This window comes from Talpa occidentalis, unplaced genomic scaffold (assembly GCF_014898055.3).
Source record: "Talpa occidentalis isolate TD23 unplaced genomic scaffold, MPIMG_talOcc4v2.1, whole genome shotgun sequence".
NCBI lineage: Eukaryota > Metazoa > Chordata > Mammalia > Eulipotyphla > Talpidae > Talpa > Talpa occidentalis.
The window spans coordinates 33,481,566-33,508,193 of record NW_026555331.1 but is presented as its reverse complement, the minus strand read 5'-3'; the positions used below and the strand labels follow the sequence as shown (position 1 = coordinate 33,508,193).

Genomic DNA, 26,628 nt, shown 5'->3' with positions numbered 1-26,628 from the left:
TGCTTCCCTGTAAGAGATTAGAACATAGTGGGATAATAGCACCCAGATTTATGAGCAAGATCCTGGGTAGACTAAGAAAAGTCACTGACAATTCAGACTTTTATGTGGAAGTTTTCTTTCTTATTCCTCCTAAAATGAAAATACTGACCTTTACTTACACTATGTCTTACACTTGTGAAAGAAGATAGCAAAGCAGCTAGTAGGAGGAGAGTGACCCTTGGATTCAGAAGCAATAACTCAAGTCAGTTTCAGCACCTAGTTGTTGTGTAAAATTATCTTTCTGAATCAAAATTATCAAAATTATCCTCCTAATGACTACTTTGCAGATTTGTGGTAAACATTAGTGTAAATGATACTCAATTATAGCTGTTACTATTAATGATTCGAACTATAGAAATATACAAGTCCTTGGGAGTATACATCTTTGGAGGGTGATCAGGGTTGAGGAAGTATTATTTTATTCTTTTCGTTTTTCTTCATTCAGTATTTATGTATGTATGCATGTGCACACATGTACTATGAATGTGTGTGCATTTCATATTATATATCAGGAACTATTTCAGGTACTTTGATAACATTAATAAATAAAATATATAAGGCAAGAATATCTATCCCCTCTCCCCCGTGCAGCTTACATTATTGTAGTGTAAACTGGAAGCTGATAAATGTCATGGAGAAACTAAATAAGATAAGAAGGGTGCAGGGGGTGGGAGTGGATTGCTATTATAAACATGTGGTCAAGGTAGGCCTTTGTGTTGGTATGAAGCTGGTTTTGCAATTTTTTTAAAAGATTTATTTATTTATGCATACAAGAACTGGGGTAGGGCCTCCCCAGTGGCGCAGCGGGTTGAGTGCCGCACTGTGAAGCTGTCCGCAGCCTCTGCAGTGCAGGTTCGATTCCTGGCCAGCCAGGGAGAAACTGACATGGCATGGCAGACCTCTCCTTTCTCGCCCGCTGTTCCTCTCAGCAATGTCTTTGATCGCTCTGCCTTTTCTGCTCCCCTGCTCTGTCTCTGGTGAATTCTCTCACCCTCCTGCGCCTCTGACCTGTACCCCAGTTCTTATATAAATAAATAAATCTTTAAAAAAAAAAAGAACTGGGGTAAAGGCCGCAGGTGCAGGGTGTGAGAGGATTCAGCAGAGACAGAGTGTGGAACAGAACAGGCAGATAGACCAAAGTACACTGCTGAGGGGAGCAGTGGGCAAGTCAGGAGAGGTCTGCTGCACTGTGTGGGTATCTCCCTGGCTGGGGATCAAACTCGTGCTGCAGTGGCTGCAGATAGCTTCATAAGTTGCGTCTTAACCCCTTGCACCACTGGGTAGGCCCTGGTTTTGCATTCTTAGAAATTTTTATGTGCTGTCTTTTAGCATGGGAAAGTAGGAAGAAGGAGTTGAGAGTAAGAATAGGAGCCTGCTGATTTGTTGGAGAGCATGAGTATTTCCTTTGTGTAACAGTGTCAAAATACACGCTAATGTAGGCGTGAGTTTTTCCAGATGGCCTAGTTTTATTTTGTCCAGTTGGAGCAAAAATCTCCCTTAAATGTTCTGTACACACCCTTGCGTTCCCAAGTGATGGGTACCAAATGTTGTCTGCTGGTCTGTGATTGCTGCAGGAGTCACCACCATAACTGACACCTCTGTCACTGGACTTCATGAACCCAGGCCTGTAGGGTTGGGATAGATGCTTTCTCTTTCTGTGTAATGGACACCCACTATTGTGAGTCCTATAGCGTTGTCCCTACACAGGTATGGCTATTTAAATGTAAATACAAATCAATTAAATAAATGACATTTAAAGTTCAGTTTCTGAATTTTAAGCCACATTTTAAGTGCTCAGTAGCCCGGTGTGACAAATGGCTCCTGTGTCAGCTCAGATGTAGAATGTTTTTACCCTTTTGGAAAGTTCTTTCACTATTTCTTACTTCAAAGGTTTCTGTCTCTGCCATTGTTTTTTGTGGAAGAGGCATCAGGTTCCAGACTTATCTCATCCTTTTGATTTGTTGGTTTTAATTGTCTATAAGGTTAAAACACCAGGTTTAGAATTTTGTGTGAAGTAAGAGTAGCCTCTAAGAGAGAACAGAATTTTATTTTTATGTTCAACTACCAGTTTTCATATCGGAATTTATATTTTTGCTCTGACTGCCCAAGGCCTTTCTGCTTGGCTTTTTGTGTGTGTGCAGTTGTACTCTGGGTGGTAAGAGAATCAGACTGCTGAATTACTGTGGGAGAAGTACTATCAAACTTTAAAGTTAAAAATTATACTTTTACAAAAATGCTTTAGACCCAGCTAATAGTTGCTTATTTGAAGCAGCACCATTCAAGGAGTTCTTGTTGACTGACTGCTGATACACATACCAAGAACTATGTTAGGCCCTCTATCACAGTTTAGGTGATAGAGAGACATAATTAGGCTGAATTTCATTGGCCAGTACCCAGATATGCCCAGGGGACTTTGAAACTCCAGAGGAATGTGATGCATAAGCCAACCTTCCCAGGGACTGGGTGGAGTGCTGGGGAGGACAATAAGACAAGAGGTCAGAGGTCAGGGAGTGCTCCCCAAAGGAGTGATGTTTAAATAGCATCCTGAGGGATAGATGTTAGTCATGTGATGAAGTTTGGAGAATGGGGTCAACAGGCATGATGTACCATAGTGTGGACAGAGTCATGGAGGAGCAAACTAGCATGGTGTGAGAATGCAGTTTTTTAGGCTTAGAATTGATGGAATTTAAAATAGAGGAGCCAAAGTCTGTAGAGGTAGGCTTGGAATGGAATGTGGAAAGGATGGTTGTTCAACAGCTTGAAAAGGCAAGGGGATGGTGAGTTAGGCCACTCTGACCCTCCAGAAGGGCAGGTAGTTCACTTTAGCAGCTCTATTGAGGTTAAATATGTGGAAACTGAGCTGGAGGCTGGGAGATCAGTGGTGGTAGGAGTGGGAAAGCGAGAACTCACTACAGTTCAAAAGAGAGGTGATACGTATCAAAAAAACAAGCAACAACAAATGTTGGCAAGCATGTGGTGAAAAAGGAAGTCTCCTACATTGTTGGTGGGAGTGCAAACTGTTCCAACCACTATGGAAAGCTGTCTGGAGTTTCCTCATTCTACTGAAAATGGAGCTACCATGCAACCCGGCAATTCCACTCCTAGGGATCTAACCAAAGGACACAAAAAATATTGATTCAAAAGAACACCTGTACCCCTATGTTTACTGCAGCACTATTTACAATAGGCAAAACCTGGAAACAACCCAAATGCCCAAAAATAGCTGTCTGGATCAAGAAGATGTGGCATATATACACAACGGAATATTATTCAGCAATCAAAAAAGATAAACTCATGCCATTCACAGCAATGTGGATGGAACTAGAAGGAATTATGCCCAGTGAAATAAGTCAGAAGGGAAAAAAAAAATCAGATGGTTTCACTTATAGCAGGAATATAGGGGAACCAAATAAGACATCAGTGTAAAAAAATAATAACAGTATAAAACACAACAAAGCAAAAATGGACAATTATAAATCAGAGACATCCTGCAGGGGAGGAGGAGGGAGAGGGATGAGAGGGAGGGAGGGAGGAGCACAGGGGACTGAGGTGATGGTGCACGGGTGCATTGGTGAAGGAAACTCTATGGGGACTCCACCTGAGGGGGTGGGGGGAAGCAAATGTTGTTTGAAAATGAACAATGATGTAAAAAAATTAAAAATTAAATTAATGAAAAAGTTAAATTAAAAACAACAACAAAGAGAGGTGATTAAGGCTTGATTCAAGAGAGCGTAATGGGGGTGGAGCAGAGAACCTAAGTATTTAAGAGGTACAATTATTGTATCTGAGGACTGCTGAGACATGGAGGTGAAGGAGACAGGAATCAGGGACTAAGCTTTCAAGAAAATAGATTAATTTGAGCCCCGCTTCCAATTTCACACTAATAGGTTTTGATCTATAACTGCTACTAGTGCTTTGCGTTGGCAAATGTAGTACCTAGGTTAGACTTTGGCTCTTCAGGACTCCATTACTCTCATTTGTTAAAAGAGCTTGACGTATAGACCATAATAAAGTACCACCCTCATATGACTTTAATTTTGTAGTGGTCTATGAAAATTTATAGAAATTTGGCTTCATTTCTAGTGGCTCCAATCCAGACACCAAAATTACCCATTGCTAGGATATCCCTTGGGTGGACCACTGAACCTGTTATTCATTAGGAACAGCTGAAAACCATCAACAGAATTCCCATCCTATGCCAACAATAACGCCAGTCAAATTTCAAGGTAACTTCAGGTTTTAGAAAGTTATGAATCTCAGCATCTGTCTAGCTAAAACCCTTATTTGTATTTTTACATATATTTATCATGTGAAAAAGCTAGTGGGTTTTTTGCTTTCCATAATTGCACTTTGCTTTTTTAGATTATAAATCAAATTCTGAGTTCTGAATGTTGGTGGAGACATGCTTATGGTTCTATATTCAATCACTTTAAAGTAAAAGTACAAATTTAGTCCGGGTGGAGGAACCAGACCTAGAAGAGGAACCAATCCAAAGGGTCCGTTATGATGGGCCCTATATAAAAATCAGGAATTCTCTTGTACCTGCAATGCACTTTAAAAGGATTTTCCAAGTAACAGTATTTTAATGATGTCTTTTAAGGTTTCAGAAAGAACCCACTCTTCTGGTTTGCAAGATTAAGGAAGTATGCCAAATAGATGTTGATACTTCAGTTTTTACTGACTAATTTCATGACTGCATGGCTAAAGTCACAGAACAGTAGGTGCCTGCCACTTTCTTTCAGATTTTTATGTTTAACCACTGCATCTGGCCTTTGTTGCTAAATATTTTTTCCTTGTCACTAACTGCTTCATCAAATTGGATCTTCAGAGGTCTGGCATCTTTGAATGACTGCTTGAAAGCTGTGAAGCCCTGTTCCCTCATCAAGATCTGGATAGTCCTGTGCTGTGAGGAAAGATAGCATGTCTCTCCTCAGTGGCACAGGAGGATTATAAGATAGTTATATATGTCTTCAGAGTTTTTATTTGAAGAATAAGTGATGCAATTGATGACGAACAAATACAGTAAATTGAGAAACATGAGAAGTTTCCATATCCATGAATGTATTTAAGAGTGTTTTCTACAAAGGAGGAAAGAAAACAAGCTGACTTTAATTTACATTAACCATTTGTTTAAAGTCGGATTTATGAAAATTGTTGACTTCTAAGAACATTCATGAACTGTCATCTTTTGTCTGATGTCAGTGAATGTTGTTTAGCAATATATAAAAATGGTTTTATTAAAAGATAAATGTGTTTCATTAATCCCAAGTTGCACTTTCTGAAATGGCATTTTCATTACAAATAATTAACATCAGTCTGTGAAACTCATGACTTCTTAGGGTGGGAAAGAAGCAGGGGAAGGCTATCTTTTCAAGCAATTTATGATTTAATACCAGCTGGTCAAGTGAGTTGAAAAACCTTATGAGTCATATATTGTATTATGTTGAATGCCTTTTCACTCTTGGGAAACTAGTTAAGCTCTAAAGTCTTTCGCCCATGGCAAATGACTCTAAAACTTTGATCTTTTCAAACCAGTTTGCCAGATGTAGCAGACTGAGCATGTGTGACCTATTGTGTGCCAATTCAGCTTGACTGATTGGAAACCATAAGTTATCTTGTATGACTTTTATTTCTAGGCATTACAGCAGAAGTTCTGGTGGTGACCTCTTTCGATGAGCTGCAGAGAAGGGCCCCAGAAGCCAGAGGGAAGATTGTTGTTTATAACCAACCTTATACCAACTACTCACAGACGGTGCAATATCGAGTCCAGGGGGCCGTGGAAGCTGCCAAAGTGGGGGCCTTGGCATCCCTCATTAGATCAGTGACTTCCTTCTCAATCTACAGGTTAGTCATGATGTTCATTTGAAATTCTTTCAAACACCAGCCTTTTCCATGAAAGAGAAATACTCACGTAATAAAAACAAACCATTCAAATGAAAATATTGGTTGTTCATGGAATTTTCCCCCATTCCACATTTGGTCATTTGTAATATCTTCTTCAGCTTTTCTAGGATTCCAAGCATCGCTTGTACATTCCTTTAAAAAGTTTTCCACATCACTGATGATCCCATAACATTCCTTATATAACGGATATATTGTTATGTATTTTCATTGAAGGGAGAACTGAATTCACGTCTGTGTTTCATCAAAGATGCTTAATGGCTTCAAAGGAAGCCAGGCTTTTTCCATTGTTGTTAGAGAAGTGAAATAAAATTAAAGTGGCTGACATGATAGGGGCCATTGACAGTGCAGTGGAAAGAGTTGAGGAAGCAGAGGACCATACAGACCTGGTCTGGTCCTAAAAGACCATGTGGCCTTGGCAACACTCCAAGCTCTCTGGGCCTCAGCAATCTCCTCTATTCATTGGTAATGATGAAGAATAATAATCTTACAAAAAATTGTTTTAATATTAAATGAGGTAAATCTATGAAAGATAACTGTAAATGTTTGGGGGTCTTGTTTGAGAGCAACATGAATTTTGTCTCTTTCTTTGTAGTTCTGATTGAGGTAATTGCCAAGTGCTTCATTAACCCTTCTTTGGAGGATGAAATTCATCTTTGTAGTGGATAAAAGTTCTAAAAAAAATTACCTTTAGACATCTGGCCTTGTTTAATAGCTACATATGAGAGTGTAAAACATTAAGGATAAAATATTTGAGAAACATGGATAAAGAAGCACCATTTAGATTAAAAAACCACATGGCAAAATAATTGCAAATAAGGTTTATCTGGGTGTCCAGATTAGATCTTTAATATCTACAGCAAAAGTAGTTTATTTCATCTGTACAATTTCTTTTTGAAGCTGGAGACACAGATGCTTGATCTTAATTAAGCACCCTGCACCTTGAAAATATAATCACTGAGGAGGAGACATCAGTGATTGGGAAACCAAGTCAGAGGAGTGTTGTCTAAAAGGTCAGAGAAAAGGAAAGAGATAGTTTTCTTTCATGGGTATAAGGTATCTTCCCATGGGAGGGAGATGGGGCTTGTTAAAATCACTTGTTAGACAGTTTAAGAGAGAAAAACTAGTTACACTGATGTCACAGTGCTAAAAATAATGTTCTTTGTAGAATCTTTAAAGGTTTCGTGACTATTGAAATAATGATTGGACCATATTCTTTTGGGTGGTTGGTTAATCTTTCCAGGAGGGAAGCACTGGAATGGCTAGCTTGCTTCCCAGAATACCTCATCACCCCTTAGGAAAACATACTCAGCAAGCTGTGGCCATTCACTGTGATTTCACTGGTCATGGGATCTAAATTATGGAGCTCGTCTGTTGCTCTGTGGAACTGAGTGATTGCCAGAAGTATTTATTTAAGAACTACTACTCATAAGACTAACAAATTCCCAGATGACTTAATGCACAGCAGTCTGCCAAGGTTCATTGGCATGTTTCTTTTCTGCTGGAATGAAGACATCTGGAAACCTAGGCTGTACCCTAGGAGCATCAGAATAACTTTTTCGGGAATTGGACTTAGAAATCGATTGTTAACCTCTAAGATTTGGGGTCAGTAACTTGTAGCCTGTATTCGAAAGACATTTTTCCTAATATTTCTAGTTCTAGGCTGATTATAATATTTCATTGATTTTGTAGCCAACCATATTTCATTGGACTCTGAACTTTTATAACTCCACCATTTATAAATATTTAATAACATTGCCCTTTACATAGTAATTCAGAAGCTTTCACACATGTCATCTGTTCAAACAACATCTCAATGGGCCAAGCAGAAGGGGCATTATCATCCCCATTTTATAGATAGGGCAATGAAAGTTCAGAGAATTCAGCCCCTCATCCTGAAAAATAAACAAACTTGTTATTTTTAAAAAAAGATATTTTAGACGTAGTTTTGTTTCATGCTTTGGTAAACTAACCTTCTGGCAAACAACTTCAAATTGTAGTCACTTAAAAGGAGTTGATTTCAAAGAATAATCAGTAACTACTATGAACAGTTATATGGAAACAAGTTTAACAATCTAGAGGAGATGGACAAATTCCTGCAACTCTACAATCACCCAAAGCTAGATAAAGAAGAAATAGAACACCTAAACAGACCAATTACAATTAGCGAAATTGAAATGGTAATCAAAAACCTCCCCAAAAACAAAAGCCCAGGACCTGATGGATTTACAAATGAATTCTACCAAACATTCAGAGACGAATTAGTGCCTATCCTTCACAAACTCTTCCAAAAAATTGAGAAGGAAGGGACAATACCAAACACGTTCTATGAAGCCAACATTACACTAATACCAAAACCGAACAAGGACAACACAAAAAAGGAAAACTACAGGCCAATCTCCCTAATGAACACTGATGCAAAAATCCTCAATAAAATTTTAGCTATCAGAATCCAACAATGTATCCATAAGATAATTCACCACGACCAAGTTGGATTCATTCCAGGGGCACAAGGATGGTTTAACATCCGAAAATCAATCAACGTTATCCAACACATCAACAAAAAGAAATATAAAAACCATATGATAATATCAATAGATGCTGAGAAAGCTTTCGACAAAGTGCAACACCCATTCATGATAAAAGCCCTTGAAGTTCTTGGGATACAAGGAACATACCTCAACATCATAAAGGCCATCTATGACAAGCCAACAGCCAGTATCATTCTCAATGGTGAAAAGCTGAAAGCAATTCCATTAAGATCTGGAACAAGACAAGGATGTCCACTCTCACCATTGCTTTTCAATATAATACTGGAAGTCCTAGCCAGGGCAATAAGACAAGAGAAAGACATCCAAGGAATCCAAATAGGAAAAGAAGAAGTCAAACTATCACTATTTGCAGACGATATGATATTATACATAGAGAACCCCAAAAACTCCACAGAAAAGCTAATTCAACTCATCAATCAGTTCAGTAAAGTGGCAGGATACAAAATCAACACGCAAAAGTCAGTAGCCTTCCTATACACAAACAATAAATCTGAAGAAGAAGAAATCGAAAAGACCATCCCTTTTGTTATTGAAACAAAAAAAATCAAATATTTGGGAATAAATCTAACAAAAGAGGTAAAGGACCTATACAAAGAAAACTATAAAACACTGTTAAAAGAAATAGAAGAAGACACAAAGAAATGGAGAGACATCCCCTGCTCATGGATTGGAAGAATAAACATTATTAAAATGGCCATCCTTCCAAAAGCAATATACAGATTCAATGCTATTCCAATCAAAATTTCAATGTCATTCTTCAAAGAAATAGAAAAATTATTGATGAAATTCATATGGAATCACAAAAAACCCCGAATAGCCAAAGCTCTCCTGAAAAAAAAAGAAGGGAATGGAGGCATCAGACTCCCAGACTTCAAACTATACTACAAAGCCATAATCATCAAAACTGCATGGTATTGGAACAAGAACAGACATACAGACCAATGGAATCGAATAGAAAATCCAGAAATAAACCCACAGATTTATGGTCAACTAATCTTTGACAAAGGAGCAAAGACTATGCATTGGAGCAAAGAAAGTTTGTTCAATAAATGGTGCTGGGAAAACTGGGTCGCTACATGCAAAAGAATGAAGCTTGACCACCACCTCACACCATACACAAAAATCAACTCAAAATGGATTAAAGAACTAGACATAAGACCTGAAACCATAAAATATATAGAAGGAAATATAGGCGAAACACTACGTGATTTGCACATCAAAGACATCTTTACAGACACATCACCCAAAGCAGTGATAGTGAAGGCAAAGATAAACAGCTGGGACTATATCAAATTAAAGAGCTTTTGCACAGCAAAAGAGACAATAACAAAAACAAAGAGAAACCCCACCAACTGGGAGAACATTTTTGCACCCAACACTAATGATAAAGGACTGATCACAAAAATCTGCAAAGAGCTGATGAGACTCAACAACAACAAAGAAAATAATCCAGTCAAAAAATGGGCAGAAGAGCTTAAAAGAAACTTCTCTGAAGAGGAAATGCAAATGGCCAACAGGCATATGGAAAAATGTTCAACATCACTTGTCATCAGGGAAATGCAAATCGAAACTACCATGAGATACCATCTTACACCAGTGAGAATGGCACATATTAAAAAAACTAGCAACAACAAATGTTGGCGAGGGTGTGGAGAAAAAGGAACTCTTCTGCACTGTTGGTGGGAGTGCAAACTGGTCCAACCACTGTGGAAAGCTGTGTGGAGATTTCTGGACCTACTAAACATAGAGCTTCCATATGACCCAGCAATTCCACTCCTAGGTATTTACCCAAAGGACACAGAAACATCAATTCCAAAGAACACCTGCACCCCTATGTTTATAGCAGCACTGTTTACAATAGCTAAGCTTTGGAAACAACCCAAATGCCCAAAAATAGATGACTGGATCAAGAAGATGTGGTACATATATACCATGGAATATTACTCAGCATTCAAAAAAGATAAACACATGCAATTTGCTGCAACATGGATGGCGCTGGAAGGGATCATGCTCAGCGAAATAAGCCAAAAAGAAAAAGAAAAATACCGGATGGTCTCACTCATAGCAGGAATCTAGAAAACTTAAATAATGGACCAGGAAAATGAAAAACTATAAGAAAGTGAAAATCAAAATCAACAAAAAACTATGAACCAGAGACACTTTTAGGGGGGCGGGGGCGGGAGGGGAGGGATTGGGGTCAGAATGGGGGGCGGCAATTGTATGGGGAATATAACAATAAAATTTATAAAAAAAAAAAAAAAATAAAAGGAGTTGATTTCTTGCTCATGTAATATTTCCAAGAGGGTGTTCAGGAGGTGGCTTTCTGCTGCTTTCCAACTTGTGGTTCCATCACCTCCAAGATTTCAGAGTCCTCTGTAGGATTTTCAGGATCTAATTGGCAAATAGATAAAGTTAATAATCTAAAGGAAGGATTCCTGTGGCCAGGCCTGGATACAGCATTCCTCACTTCTACTCAAATTTCACTGTCCAAGATACAGTTATGTGGAAGCTGGAAATGAAAATGTAGAACATGCATATTTAAGTCTCTCATCCTGAAAAATGAAAATAATGGTGTTTTCCAAAGATAATGAAACAAACTCTGTCTCTTTGTCCACCTTCAACTAATTGTTTTTTTTAGAGTCAATTCTCCTTAAAGCATAGGCTATACTTCTATTTCAAATTCTTCATCTCTAACTCGGTCTGCACGATCACTTTAACCTGAGTTTTGCCTGAACTGAAATGGAACTTGTTAAGGTCACAAATAGCTGCCTAGTTGTCAAATATAATGGACATATCTTAGGTCATCATTTTACTTCACCTCTCCAAAGAATTTGTCCCTATTGGATCCTTTTTCAATATCTCTTGTCTTGATTTCTATGGCTTATTTGACATATTCTCCCTTTCTTTCTCTACCTCTCCACTCTTGCTCTTTCCCACTTTCCTTTTCATCCGGTTTCTCTGAATTCTCATGCTGAAGATTTTATCTGAGCAATCTCATTATGCTTGTGGCTTCAATCAACAACTTAACTGTGGCACTTTCCATACCTTCCTCTCCTATTCATGCCACTGTCCTAGCTCTTGGCTCATATATCCAACTGCCTGCTGATTCCGCTTTTGGATGTTCTATCCTCATTCAGTTTTTTCCAAAATTGAACTCATCCTTTGGCATCTCTTGCTGGCATTTTTTGTTTCAGTGAAGAGAATTCCATCTATTCTGCCTCCTCAGTTAGATGCTCCTTGATTACTTTTTTCCTCTTCCCTTATCCATCATTTCTAGCAGTTACTCTGTCTTCTAGGTTCTGCTCCCAAGCAGGAATTTCAACAAATACATATTGAGAAGCTTCATTTCCCAACCTTGCTTCATATTCTAGTAGTCAGGAATCTCTAACACTTCCTCAGTGCACCACATTTCCTTAGTCTCATGGCTTTGCATGTTTTCCGCTTGGCCACCATCATGCTTAGAAGTCATTCAGGAAAATGTCTGCTGAAGGAATGAACTTGTGTGAGGTTGTATAGTTAATCACAACAGGGCTCTTAAGACAAAACAGATGACCTAGTTTAAGTGCTTTCTGACCAACTGTGTGGTCTCAGAATAGTAAGTACAAAACAACATGAACTTTGTATTTGTAGGGAAATAGATGTCCAATTTGCTAGATTATATATTTTTCCTTCCACAACATTCATGAATAATGAGGTTTTGAGTTGCTGATTGAAGAAAATAGCTTCTTTCTGCAGGTGTTTCATCCCTTAGCTCTGTGGGAGTGAGTAAGCTCAGAGTAAGTCTAGGAGTGGAGTAGAAGTTAACACCACTAGAGAACAGAATATTTATTATAATTCATTGCTGTTTGACTTCATAATTAGAGTCCCATTAAGGACAGGAAACTGTTTTTACCACTTTGAACTGGTGTGTGTCAATGTAGTCATCAGTATTTGAAGTCACTTTAGAAGTACAGCAAGTCATGTGGTTACATGATGGATGTGCTCAAAAAGAAAGCCCATTTCTTTCACTGGTGTTGTGGTGGTAGGAGAATTTTGGGGACTGTACCTGAGGGGAGAAATCAAATATTGTGCAAAAATGAACAATAAGGGAAAAAAAGGAAAAACAAAAAAAAGTCCATTTCTTGTTGATAGCCTTGTTTCTAGTTCATTGTTATATCTCTGTATTCCCATAATTAATGTTCTTCTGCTCAAATTTAAGAGATTTTTCTTTTATTGATGCTTTTATAGTGACTGTTCTTTTGTTACCATCAAGTTTCAACTGGGACTCTCATTAGATCTATTTTAGTATTTTTGTATGTAAAATATCTTTGCCTTTGATATAAGAGGATATTTTAAGGATAAATTAATAAGAAATTTAAATTCTACAGAGGAAATATCTATGGAAATTCTTATTTCTCTAATAAAATATATATTTTTATAAATAGTTATTGAGAACTTACCATTTGTTCAGAAATTGCCAGGCACTAGGGTTACTAAGATGAGTTGGAATTTTTTTTTTTAAGGTTTACCTTTATTCATTTGTACATAGAAAAACTGGGTGTAGGCCAGAGGTATGGGGGGAGAGAGGATTCACCATAGACAAAGTGGGGAACAGAACAGGTGGATTGACTGAAATATACTGCTGAGGCGAGCAGCGGGTGAGACAGGAGAGGTCTGCTGTGCCATGTGGGTAGCTCCCCTGCCGGGGATCAGATTCAGGCCATGGTAGTGATAGTGCTGAGACTTAACCCCTAGGCCACCAGGGAGGACCTGGAATTTGTTTTTGTCCCTAAGAATATTGTATCTGGCTAATTTGAGAAATAAGTACTTCCTATACGTATTTGAGGTCCTGACCCCAGCTCTTAGGTTCCCAGCCTGGGGACTGGAGGATGAGAGAGGCACACAGGGATCAGGAGAGGGGACTGATCAGGAGGCAGCATGACCAGTTTGGTTTTTTTTGACATTTTTAGTTTGATGTGGCTGTAAGATAGTCCCGTTAGTCTGGTTTATACATTATATAAGAAAAATAGTCAAGCGTTTATATTTCTCTGTTATCCACTTTTTGGATCACCCAAGGTAATTTCAAATTCTAGGCTGCCTCTCTTGCAGGGCAATACACTGTGAGACTTAACACCTCCTGTTTGCTTAACATGTGAGCTCAAGAATGCAAAATAATTTTTATATTAGCCCAAATAAAATACCATTCAGAAAGTAACTGTACTCAGGCTAGGTTCTTTTTTGTACCCCTGTTGCCAAATATACTTTTTTCTACTTATTTTTCCCCATTGCCCCAGATAATTGAACACAGACTCTAAGTTTCACTCAGCTAAGGAAGCAAAAGGTTTTCCCTTCACTTTGCTGTGCAAATTGCATCACCATTCATTGAGGTGGGAATGAGTTGTTGATAGAACTTGGCTTTATAAATACTACTGGTTTCTGTTTTCTATCACTTGGTCTTTGTGTACTGTATTGATAGAAGATAGTGAAGAAGGGGAGGAAGAGAAAGCATCCAGTGGGAGATGACTGAAATCTGATTAAACATTCAGCTGGAGAGAGACTTGAGTGAATCCAGGTGATGTTTATGGAGTGTCAGAGACGGAAAATGTTATACCATCTGGTGGGAGAGCGTGAAAACGTATATAAATCAATCTCTATAATGATACTTAATTAATACAGAGTCGATAAATGACATAATTGAAACACTGGTTGGGCTACAGCATAGAGTTAAATAGCTTCAAAGAGAGCGCTGATTAAAGCCATTACAATTTATAAAACATTCTTCATCTTAAGAAAGCATCTTGATGAGATTTAACATGAACATTTTTGTAATCAGAGGACTAGCATAAAACATTCAGAGCAGAGGTGAAATGTCTTAAGAGGTCTATTTTGGATGATTTTTGAAAGCCAGTTATTCTCAGAGAGTAAAAAAGCTTGCCCCACTGCTCCCCCCCCCACACTTGGTTTTTAATGGGAAAAAAATTAATGCTGCATATTTCACACTTGGACTGCGTTGGATTTTTGATGTCCTGATGGTTTGGTTTTTGGGTGTGACCTTAGGATAATTAGCTATCCAGCTTGTTTTAAATTGTCTTGAAATATTGTTGTGATTGGGGAGGTGGGGAGCTGTATTGCCTGCTGGTAATTACAAAATAGGGAAAATGCCACCAAGACTCAAATTGTTACAACCAGGCTAGCCTCGATTGGTAGGTTCTTTTCCTTCATTATTCAGTTATTCCTTAATTCACGCTGAGGCTCATAACAGACACAGAGTCCTCAAGCAGGAGGAGGCCCTCCTCATTCACGCAGGGGCAGGCTGCTGTGCTCCTAAGGCGGGGAAGCCGGAGATGCCCTCCCTGTCCTTTCCTTCCCTCTGCTCTCACTTTTGAAAGGCAGATTCTTGGGAAACTCCAAAATGTTCTCTAACCACTCAATTCTTACTGCCCCAAGTAGTGTGGCCAGCGCACCACAGCACTATGATGCAGGCAGGCAGTATGCTCCAAAGCCTGGATTCTGGAGTCCTGGGGGTGCCCGGGTCTTCACTCACCCACTTGCCATATGTGTAACCTTGACAACTAGTGTAAACTCTCTGTGCTTCAGTTTTATCCGTGGTGGTGGTGGTGGTGGGAATAACTAAACCTTCCTATGTTTTATGAGGATTGAATGAGGTATTATCATTGCCTGACCTGTAGTAAGTTGTACATACTTGTAAAATACTATCATATATATATGTGTGTGTGTACATATATATATATATAAAATGCTATCATATGTGCAGATATAATTGTTAACTAATGACTCAGTATTCTGAGGATGTATGTAAAAGAGGAAAGAAGGGAGGAAAGCGTGGCTCGAGGGAGGGAGAGAAGGTCAGGAAGAAGAAAAGGAAGACTGGAAGGAAGGAAAGAAGAAAATTAATTCCATATCACTGCTCTGATTGGTGGATTATAATTCTAGGTATCTGGTTGGGAGATAACCCTGAAGAGCATATTGTCATGTTGATCTCTCCGTTTAGTTTTTCTAAACTCTCCGTTTAGTTGGGGGGTTAGTGTTTACTAGTCTGTTTCTCCCTCTGGGTTGGAAGGTCTCCCGGGACAGACTGTGTCTTACTCATCTCAGTGCCCAGGGCTGGGCACAATGCCTGGCATGCAGTAAGTGATGCCAGAGCTAATGAATAAGAGGAGCCAGAGGCAGCCTATCATGTTTGCTAACATGTTAATCCAAGGTGTCACCATTTCAATTCATGGAAGTTGAATAATATAGATGAGGTGCCTAACCTTTTGGATTGCTACTTATCAAAAATAGAATATCTGGAATCTGAGAGGAGACTATATAGTTATGTAAATTCTGGTTAAAGTATTGCAGACTGAATATTCCTATGGTGCTTTGTGAGGCTGCTATAATTAATGGTCTGTTTGCATTCCTAGTACAGACCGTCATTTTTCAGCTCCTTATACCCTTGATATAAAAATTTATTCTTGCCTGCTATTTTGCATTCATGATTTAAATATATATATATATATATAAACGTTCACCTTCTATTTTCCATCTTTCTGATTATCAAAAGCACAAGCTTAAGAGTCACATCCCCATGGCAGGTTTTTCTGAATCTCTACTGGTAAAGAGAAATTAATGCATTCTGAATTCAGGTTTCAGGATTATGACAATGTTGTTTGCTTAAGCAAACTATTGTATGTGCTTTTGTTCATTCTCATTTTCTCTCTCTCCTTCTGCTAAATATAATTCTTAACATCCTCTTGTTTTAGCTTCTTTATCTCCTTGAGGACTGTACCAATTAGGAGGTTCTACCAGAGAGATTTGGAGACTAATAAACATAACAATATAAAATGGGATTTAGGATCAGACATACCTAGATTCAAATGCAGCTTTGCCTTTAGAGCTGTGTGACCATAGGTATTTAACTTAACTGTTCTGAGCCTATGTCCAGATCTGTAACATGGGAAGCATACTGTTTACCTCATGAAGTTCTTGAGAGAATTATAGATCAAGTATTAGATATAAAACATGACACATGGGAAACAATAAATTATAACTGACACCTTGGCTCATTATCATCACCATCTTCATTAGATAAGGATAGGAACCTAGCAGCTAGGTTGACATAAACTGACATTTTAAAAAGGATAGCTCCAGAACTCTGCTGAGTATGGATATAGAGACAGATTCTGTTTCTACCCTGATTTCAGGAACCCACTCTTGTCATCTCCCAAAGCCTTTGGTTTAAAACTCAGCCCTTTGTCTCTTCTGACCTCTGTGGCCTCAGGCTGAATGCATGATCCCGATCTTGCATGTAATACCAAAGACATGGTGACTCAGACCAGTGATTGATGGCCAGCTGACCAAGATGGAACAAGTGTTCTATTTTAAACATCCTACAAGCTATTTTCTACCTTCAGGCCTTTGCACTTACTATCCCCTCTGTCTGGAATGATGTTTCCCAATCTTTTTGTATCTCTTACCCACTTTTAATCTTTACATCACATCTGAAAACCTTTTTTTTCCCCTGAAAGGCCTTTTTTTTTTTCTTAATTTTTTTAAGATTTTTATTTATTTATTTATTTATTTATTTATTTATTTATTTATTTATACAAGCACTGGGTACAGTCAGAAGCGCGGGAGGGTGAGAGAACTCACCAGAGCCAGAGCGGGAAGCAGAGCAGGCAGAAGGACTGAAATACACTGCTGAGGGGAGCAGCGGGCGGCAGGAGAGGTCTGCATGCCATGTGGGACCCTCCTCCGGTGGCTGGGGAGCATGAAAGGCCTTTCTTGGCTATCCTGAAAAACAGATTCTCTAACGTAACACCCCTTGTGAACACTCATAATTCTAATAATATTTGTTAACTTCTACCTACCTACCTACACACCTACTTTTTTAGTTTATAGCTCCCATGAGAACATAAATTCCATGAGGACTGGGATGTATCTTGAATATCATTATTTTCTCAGTACACAGGACATTGCCTGGCACATGGCACCTACTGAAGAGATAGCTGTTGAATTGATAACTAAAAATCACGAAAGATTGAAAGATTAGAGAACCAGCTATTAAAGGAAAAATATTGAATATTATCTATATTCTGAAACCATATTCTAAGGCAGTATAGATTTTTTTTTTCTTTTTGGAAAAATATCAGTTTGTGGTCAAGTTGAAGCAATATTAAATGGTTGATATAATAAAGAAATTATCTCGGGTTTTCCAGAGCATTCTTCCCATTTTACAATCCCTTCAGCCATGTGTGGAGGTTCAGGCTGCTCAACGTTATAAAATGTGATGTCATTCGGCTTATTTTTAGCCATCCTGGTGGATGTGTATTAGAGAGTCCTGGAGGTGTTGGTTTGCATTTTCCTGATGACAAATGATACTGAGCACGGTCTCACGTGTGGATGGGTCATGGCATAGTATCTTCCTTCATGAAATCTGCTCAAATCTTTTGCCTGGTTTATTATTGGGTTGCTTTTTTAATGATTGAGTAATAGGTCCTCATCTAGTCTAGATACAAGTCTGCTACCAGATACGGGTTTTGTACGTATTTTCTCCTGGTTGGTGTCTTGCCTTTGAGAAAATCTAATTTATCAATTTTTAAAATGGCTTTCTGTGTCTACTCATATACTCTTCTTCCCCATCCTTACATTTACTGTTTAATGTTTTGCCACATTTGTGAGCTCTCTCTCTAAATTTCTGAATCATTAGGTAAGTGCAACTATGAAGATACCCTTCCAATAAATGCATTATCACGTACTTCCTAAGAACAAAGACCTTCTCTAACATAATGTCACTTTCATACTTACAAAATTTGGCATTGTTATATAATGTTACATAGTGTTAAGTCCATCCATATTCAAACTTTGTCCACTTCCAAAAATACCCCTACTTTTTTTTTTTAAGTTCCAGAATCAAATCAAGGGCATTTATTGCACTTAGTTTTAGTCACATAGCTCAGTCTCTTTTAAAAATGGAATTGTTCTCTAGCCTTATTTTACATTGACATTTTTGAAGAGTACAACTCACTTGGAGTTGAGTTTTTCTTCATTATTAGTTCTAGATTAAATATTTTCGACAAGAATCTTTATGGGTACTGTTGTGTTCCTTCTTTTGCACTACGTAAGGAAGTAAATAATGTCAGTTTTCTTTATTATCAAGACTCAGTTTGATTACTTGTCTAAGGCAGTATCTCTGGATTTCTTCATTGGAAAGGTACCTTTCCCTTTTGTAGGATAATCATAATTATGTTTTGAGGTTATTGCACCTTGTTTTCTCCAATTAAAATTGAGAATCTGTTGATGATCCTTTTCTGAATCAACTGTTGTGTTTGTTGGTTACAGATGTCTTTCTAATTGAGTCATTCCCACTAATTTATTTATTTATTTTTAAAGATTTATTTATTTATTTATACAAGCACTGGGTACAGTCAGAAGCGCGGGAGGGTGACAGAATTCACCAGAGCCAGAGTGGGGAGCAGAGCAGGCAGAAGGACCGAAGTACACTGCTGAGGGGAGCAGCGGGCTGCAGGAGAGGTCTGCGCGCCATGTGGGACCCTTCTCTGGTGGCCGGGGAGCAGCCAGGGATCGAACCAGCGCTGCAGAGGCTGTGGGCAGCTTTGCAACCCAGCGCTCAACCGCTGCGCCACCGGGCAGGCCCCCTACTGTATTTATTAACTGGTAAATTTTTTAAAGAAATGCTTCCACCCCTCCTCCCTTATTGTTTCTGAATATCACTTCATGGGGTTTTTAAAGTGCATGTGTTAAAATTCATTGCTGTCATTATTCTTTTTGATAAAGTATCAAAAATTGCAAAGTGCTTCATAAATGTCAAAACTAGAATTTTATGAATATTTAAAGCTTTCAAAGGAATTTACTTTTTAAAAAAATCCAATGGAATCCACACTATCCCAGAAAAGTCAACTAATTAGCGGTGTGTAATCAATACCATTTCCTCCGAACTTTCTCATTAACAGCATGAGCTTTGGAGTAATAACTCCTGAAGTTATTTTTAGAGTTCACCATTACCAGTGTATACCATATGCAAATGAAGATCCTTCACCCCCCCATACTTAATTGCTCTTAATTGTTAAAACAAATGAGCAAAAATCCAACTCTAGCAATTGCTTGCATCTCTCCAGATTTTAAGAAAATGTTCTTTCCTTCTGCCTCCTTCTTGACCCTCAAGGTGCTTGCTTATGTGCAGAGTCTCCCAATCTCTCTCTCTCTCTCTCTCTCTCTCTCTCTCTCTCTCTCTCTCTCTCTCTCTCACATACACACACACACACACATAATATGCAGTGCTTATGTTGGAGTGTGTTTCAAAGAACCCTTTCCAGCACCATTACAGATCTCAATGTGACTTTTCAGAGGTCTACAAGGATGTTTTCTTTGGGAGGAGGTTACCTCATTTCTGTGGTGGAGCACAGAATACTGTAAATTATCCACCCACTCCAGTCTCCCTACGTCATCAGTGGTTGTGAAGGGGTGGTTAGCCTTGGCCAGGGAGTCAACAGTAATAGTTTAATAGCTCAATGAATGTCTGTTGCTGCATTCGTTGACAGTGTAAGTATTTGACATTTGGAGAAGAATTTATTTTTAATATTTTTCCAACTTTATTCGCTGTATAAACAGTTATTGAGAATCTTTCATATCCAAGACCCAAAGAAGACCCAAGGTTTATGGAACTGAACCTTTATATAATTTTGGGACATTTTTAAGAAAAGGAATACAAAGATAAAAATACAAATTTGGGCGGAGCAACATGGTGGCGAGGAGACGCTGCGAGTAAGATCTCCCATTAAAAAAAGTTAATAGGGAGGAAAAGCGGCAGGTCCCAGTGAGAACTGGGACACGGAAGATAAACGGGTGACTCCAGCAAACTACCCGAAGAAGAAAGTGGCCATAAAAGAGGACCAGAAGGGAGGGAAGCGCAGAACCCTGCTCCCCTCCCCCGCCCACAGAGGCGGCACTCTCCGACAGGCAGAGAGGAGGAAAACAACAAACCAAAACAACCAACAAGAACAAAGGACGCAGCAAGCGGGACTGTGAGTGGAAAGGAACTATTGCAGCCACCACACCCCGTGAACGGGAGCTGAGGCGAACCCTGAAGGATCCGCCGCTGCGGTGAGCGAACGGCTCCGGGCGCCATTAGAGAAGAACAAAGACCCCGGGAGACGCGCACACAGCCCGGGCTGCCGGTGAGCTTGCGCAGAAACGCGGCGCGCTTGGCGCGCTTGAAAAGAAAACGCGGACCGGGATCGCAGCAGCCCAGGTCCCCGCGCCTGCGACCTAGGCTTGCGGGGAGACGCGCGGAGGTCCTCACTGAGGTGAAGGGCCCTCCCTGAGTGAGCAGGAACCAGGCATCCAGGCACGGGAGCAGTGCAAAAGGCGCCATTCCCGCGCCACTGAACTGGGCTACAGCCCGCGTCCTGGAACTGAGGGCTTTGGAACTGAGACCCGGGGCACGAAATTAGGGGCGTGGGTTCCCCACGACGGTGGGGCACAAGGCAGACACAGCACCCCAAAGCCGTTGAGGTGTACCCTACCATCCCCGCTCTGCTCCCTGTCCCACGGGGTGGAAAATCAGCTCCCCAAGGGCTCTAGGAGAGATCTCTGGCGCCACCTAGCGACTTGAAGCCAGCACAGGCTCTTGAAGCAGCTAGTGGCCAGCTGGGGAGTTAGCCCACACCGGGCCCCTTCCGAACAAGTAGTCTGAGCCCACAGGGAGAGCGAGCACCCACAGCCGGGGCAGACCAGGCGGGCAGAAGAGTGTGCCTCAGACTGGACGCGCAGGGAGTGTGTCCCACATCACCATTTTAGAACAGGGACATTTCTTCAGTAAAGACTACCTGCAGAAGGCTTCCTCAGGAGCCAGGGGTGAGCAGGGGAAGTTCGCCCACGCCAGACCCCCTCTGGCCTGCAGTCCAAGCCCAGAGGGGGAACAGGAACCCACCGCTGGGGCAGACCAGGCGCACAGGGGAGTGTGTCCCCACATCGGCATTTTAGGACAGGAACCTTTCTCCAATAAAGACTGCTTGAAACTGACAGATGACTCCTGGAGGAACCAGAGGGGAGCAGAGAAGCCCACCCAAGATGCCGGCCAGTCCCAACAACACAGTGTCCCAACGCATACGGCAAATTAGAAAACAGACAGTAGGGAGGAGAAGAACCACACACAACCTAGCAACTCTCCAGAGAAAAAGCACACCACAAAAAGAAAACCAGCCCCCAGATTGCAACGACAGTAACTTGGAAGAACTTCTGAGCCTTCCAGAAAGAGAATTTAAAATTGCCGTGATTAAAAAACTGACAGAAGTCATAAAGGAAAACAATGATAAGGGAAAAATAATCAACGATCAGAAGAATGAAATTGAGTCCCCAAAGAGGGAAATGAAGGAAATGCAGGAGATCAAAGAATTAGTGGAAGAACTAAAGAATTCTGGGAAAAGCAATGAAAGCAGAATTGATGAAATGGAAGAACGAATAAGTGCTCTTGAAGACACAGAAATAAAAAGAACCAAAACAGAAAAGGAAAGAGAAGTACGAAGGAAAAAGAATGAAGAAAGACTTCGGGAACTATCTGACTCCATGAGGAAAGGAAATATAAGAGTTATAGGAATACCAGAAGGAGAGGAGAGAGAAGTAGGAACAGAGAAAATATTCAAAGAGATAATTGAAGAGAACTTCCCAAATGTGAAGGAGGAGCTGAAAATTGATATACAAGAAGCAAGAAGAACACCAAACTTCCACGACGAAAGGAAAAATACAGCAAGACACATAATAGTAAAGCTCCCAAGAATCCAGGACAAGGAAAAAATAATGAAGCTGGCAAGAGGGAAGAAACAGATAACATTCAAAGGAAAGCCAATCAGGCTGACATCAGACTTCTCCGAAGAAACACTACGGGCAAGGAGAGAGTGGAGGGACATAGTCAACAGACTCCAAGAAAACAGATGCCAACCAAGAATACTCTATCCCGCAAAGCTCTCCTTCCTCTTTGAAGAAAGAATATGGACCTTCCCAGACAAACAGAAACTCCGGAATTTCATTGCAACTAAACCCCCACTCCAAAAAATACTACAAGGAGTCCTAAAGCCAGAACCTCAGAGGGACGAATAACAATGAAAGAAGGCCAAAAAAAAAAAAAGTTATTAAAAGAATAAATAAATAAAATCAAAGGAAAGACAAACACAATGGCAAATACAGATGTTAACATATCAATATTAACTCTAAATGTAAATGGACTAAACTCTTCAATAAAAAGACACAGAGTTGCAGCCTGGATTAAGAAACAAAACCCAACCTTTTGCTGTCTCCAGGAAACACATTTAGCTACAAAAGATAAAAATAGGCTCAAAGTTAAAGGATGGAAAACAATACTACAAGCAAATGGACCAAAAAAAAAGCAGGAACAGCTATACTTATATCAGATAAAACAGATTTCAAACTCAAAAGATAAAAAGAGACCCCAATGGTCACTACATTATGATCAAGGGGACAATACTTCAAGAAGAAATAACACTCATTAACATATACTCACCAAACGAAGGAGCACCAAAATATATCAGACAACTGTTGTCCTCTCTGAAAACAGACATCAGAGAAAACACATACGTAGTGGGAGACTTCAACACACCACTATCAACAATGGATAGATCAACAAGACAAAAAATAAGTAAAGAAACCAAAGCTCTAAATAAGAACCTAGAGCAATTGGGCTTAACAGACATCTATAGAACACTAAACCCCCAAAAAACGGAGTACACATTTTTCTCAAGCGCACACGGATCATTCTCCAGGATCGATCACATACTGGGGCACAAGACAAACATCAACAGATACACCAAGATTGAAATCATATCAACCATCTTTTCTGACCATGAAGGCATCAAACTAGAAATAAACCATAAAAAGAAGGCAAGGAACTTTCCTACCTCATGGAGATTAAAAACCACACTACTGGAAGACCACTGGACTAATGAGGAGATCAAAGAAGAAATTAAAAAATTTTTTGAATTGAACGACAAGGAGGACACCAATATCCTAAATGTATGGGATGCAGCAAAAGCAGTAATAAGAGGAAAATATGTAGCAATAGAAGCTCACATCAAGAAACAAGAAAGAACTCAAAGAAACAACATAATCTCGAAGCTCAAAGATCTAGAAAAAGAACAACAAAAAAAACCCAAAACCAGTAGAAGAAAAGAAATAATAAAAACCAAAGCAGAAATAAATGAAATTGAAACTAAAAAAACAATCCAAAAGATCAATGAAACCAAAAGCTGGTTCTTTGAAAAAATCAATAAAATAGACAAACCCCTAGCCAGGCTCACAAAGGAAAAAAGGGAGAAAGCACAAATAAACAGGATCATCAATGAAAGAGGAGAAATCACAACGGACACAGCAGAAATCAAAAGAATAATCAGTAACTACTATGAACAGTTATATGGAAACAAGTTTAACAATCTAGAGGAGATGGACAAATTCCTACAACTCTACAATCACCCAAAGCTAGATAAAGAAGAAATAGAACACCTAAACAGACCAATTACAATTAGCGAAATTGAAATGGTAATCAAAAACCTCCCCAAAAACAAAAGCCCTGGACCTGATGGATTTACAAATGAATTCTACCAAACATTCAGAGACGAATTAGTGCCTATCCTTCACAAACTCTTCCAAAAAATTGAGAAGGAAGGGACAATACCAAACACGTTCTATGAAGCCAACATTACACTAATACCAAAACCGAACAAGGACAACACAAAAAAGGAAAACTACAGGCCAATCTCCCTAATGAACACTGATGCAAATATCCTCAATAAAATTTTAGCCATCAGAATCCAACAATGTATCCATAAGATAATTCACCACGACCAAGTAGGATTCATTCCAGGGGCACAAGGATGGTTTAACATCCGAAAATCAATCAACGTTATCGAACACATCAACAAAAAGAAATATAAAAACCATATGATAATATCAATAGATGCTGAGAAAGCTTTCGACAAAGTGCAACACCCATTCATGATAAAAGCCCTTGAAATTCTTGGGATACAAGGAACATACCTCAACATCATAAAGGCCATCTATGACAAGCCAACAGCCAGTATCATTCTCAATGGTGAAAAGCTGAAAGCAATTCCATTAAGATCTGGAACAAGACAAGGATGTCCACTCTCACCACTGCTTTTCAATATAATACTGGAAGTCCTAGCCAGGGCAATAAGACAAGAGAAAGACATCCAAGGAATCCAAATAGGAAAAGAAGAAGTCAAACTATCACTATTTGCAGACGATATGATATTATACATAGAGAACCCCAAAAACTCCACAGAAAAGCTAATTCAACTCATCAATCAGTTCAGTAAAGTGGCAGGATACAAAATCAACATGCAAAAGTCAGTAGCCTTCCTATACACAAACAATAAATCTGAAGAAGAAGAAATAAAAAAAACCATCCCTTTTGTTATTGAAACAAAAAAAATCAAATATTTGGGAATAAATCTAACAAAAGAGGTAAAGGACCTATACAAAGAAAACTATAAAACACTGTTAAAAGAAATAGAAGAAGACACAAAGAAATGGAGAGACATCCCCTGCTCGTGGATTGGAAGAATAAACATTATTAAAATGGCCATTCTTCCAAAAGCAATATACAGATTCAATGCTATTCCAATCAAAATTTCAATGTCATTCTTCAAAGAAATAGAACAATTATTGATGAAATTCATATGGAATCACAAAAAACCCCGAATAGCCAAAGCTCTCCTGAAAAAAAAAGAAGGGAATGGAGGCATTACACTCCCAGACTTCAAACTATACTACAAAGCCATAATCATCAAAACTGCATGGTATTGGAACAAGAACAGACATACAGACCAATGGAATCGAATAGAAAATCCAGAAGTAAACCCACATATTTATGGTCAACTAATCTTTGACAAAGGAGCAAAGACTATGCATTGGAGCAAAGAAAGTTTGTTCAGTAAATGGTGCTGGTAAAACTGGGTCGCTACATGCAAAAGAATGAAGCTTGACCACTACCTCACACCATACTCAAAAATCAACTCAAAATGGATTAAAGAACTAGACATAAGACCTGAAACCATAAAATATATAGAAGGAAATATTGGCGAAACACTACGTGATTTGCACATCAAAGACATCTTTACAGACATATCACCCAAAGCAGTGATAGTGAAGGCAAAGATAAACAGCTGGGACTACATCAAATTAAAGAGCTTCTGCACAGCAAAAGAGACAATAACAAAAACAAAGAGAAACCCCACCAACTGGGAGAACATTTTTGCACACAACACTAATGATAAAGGACTGATCACAAAAATCTGCAAAGAGCTGATGAGACTCAACAACAACAAAGAAAATAATCCAGTCAAAAAATGGGCAGAAGAGCTAAAAAGAAACTTCTCTGAAGAGGAAATGCAAATGGCCAACAGGCATATGAAAAAATGTTCAACATCACTTGCCATCAGGGAAATGCAAATCAAAACTACCATGAGATACCATCTTACACCAGTGAGAATGGCACATATTAAAAAAACTAGCAACATCAAATGCTGGCGAGGGTGTGGAGAAAAAGGAACTCTTCTGCACTGTTGGTGGGAGTGCAAACTGGTCCAACCAATGTGGAAAGCTGTGTGGAGATTTCTGGACCTACTAAACATAGAGCTTCCATATGATCGAGCAATTCCACTCCTAGGTATTTACCCAAAGGACACAGAAATATCAATTCCAAAGAACACCTGCACCCCTATGTTTATAGCAGCACTGTTTACAATAGCTAAGCTTTGGAAACAACCCAAATGCCCAAAAATAGATGACTGGATCAAGAAGATGTGGTACATATATACCATGGAATATTACTCAGCATTCAAAAAAGATAAACACATGCAATTTGCAGCAACATGGATTGCGCTGGAAGGGATCATGCTCAGCGAAATAAGCCAAAAAGAAAAAGAAAAATACCGGATGGTCTCACTCATAGCAGGAATCTAGAAAACTTAAATAAGGGACCAGGAAAATGAATAACTATAAGAAAGTGAAAATCAAAATCAACAAAAAACTATGAACCAGAGACATTTTTTGGGGGGGGGGGCGGGAGGGGAGGGATTGGGGTCAGAATGGGGGGCTGCAA

General features: G+C 39.3%; 1 protein-coding gene across 2 annotated transcripts in view; it reads left to right on the top strand.

Moving 5' to 3' along the window:
- Positions 1 to 26,628, top strand: part of CPQ (carboxypeptidase Q) — a 434,008-nt gene that overhangs the window by 128,588 nt on the left and 278,792 nt on the right. For both annotated transcript variants that reach the window (XM_054692097.1, XM_037503727.2), the window contains one exon: positions 5,676 to 5,883. In XM_054692097.1, coding sequence (XP_054548072.1) covers positions 5,676 to 5,883 — 208 coding nt within the window. The remainder of the gene's footprint in view (positions 1 to 5,675; positions 5,884 to 26,628) is intronic.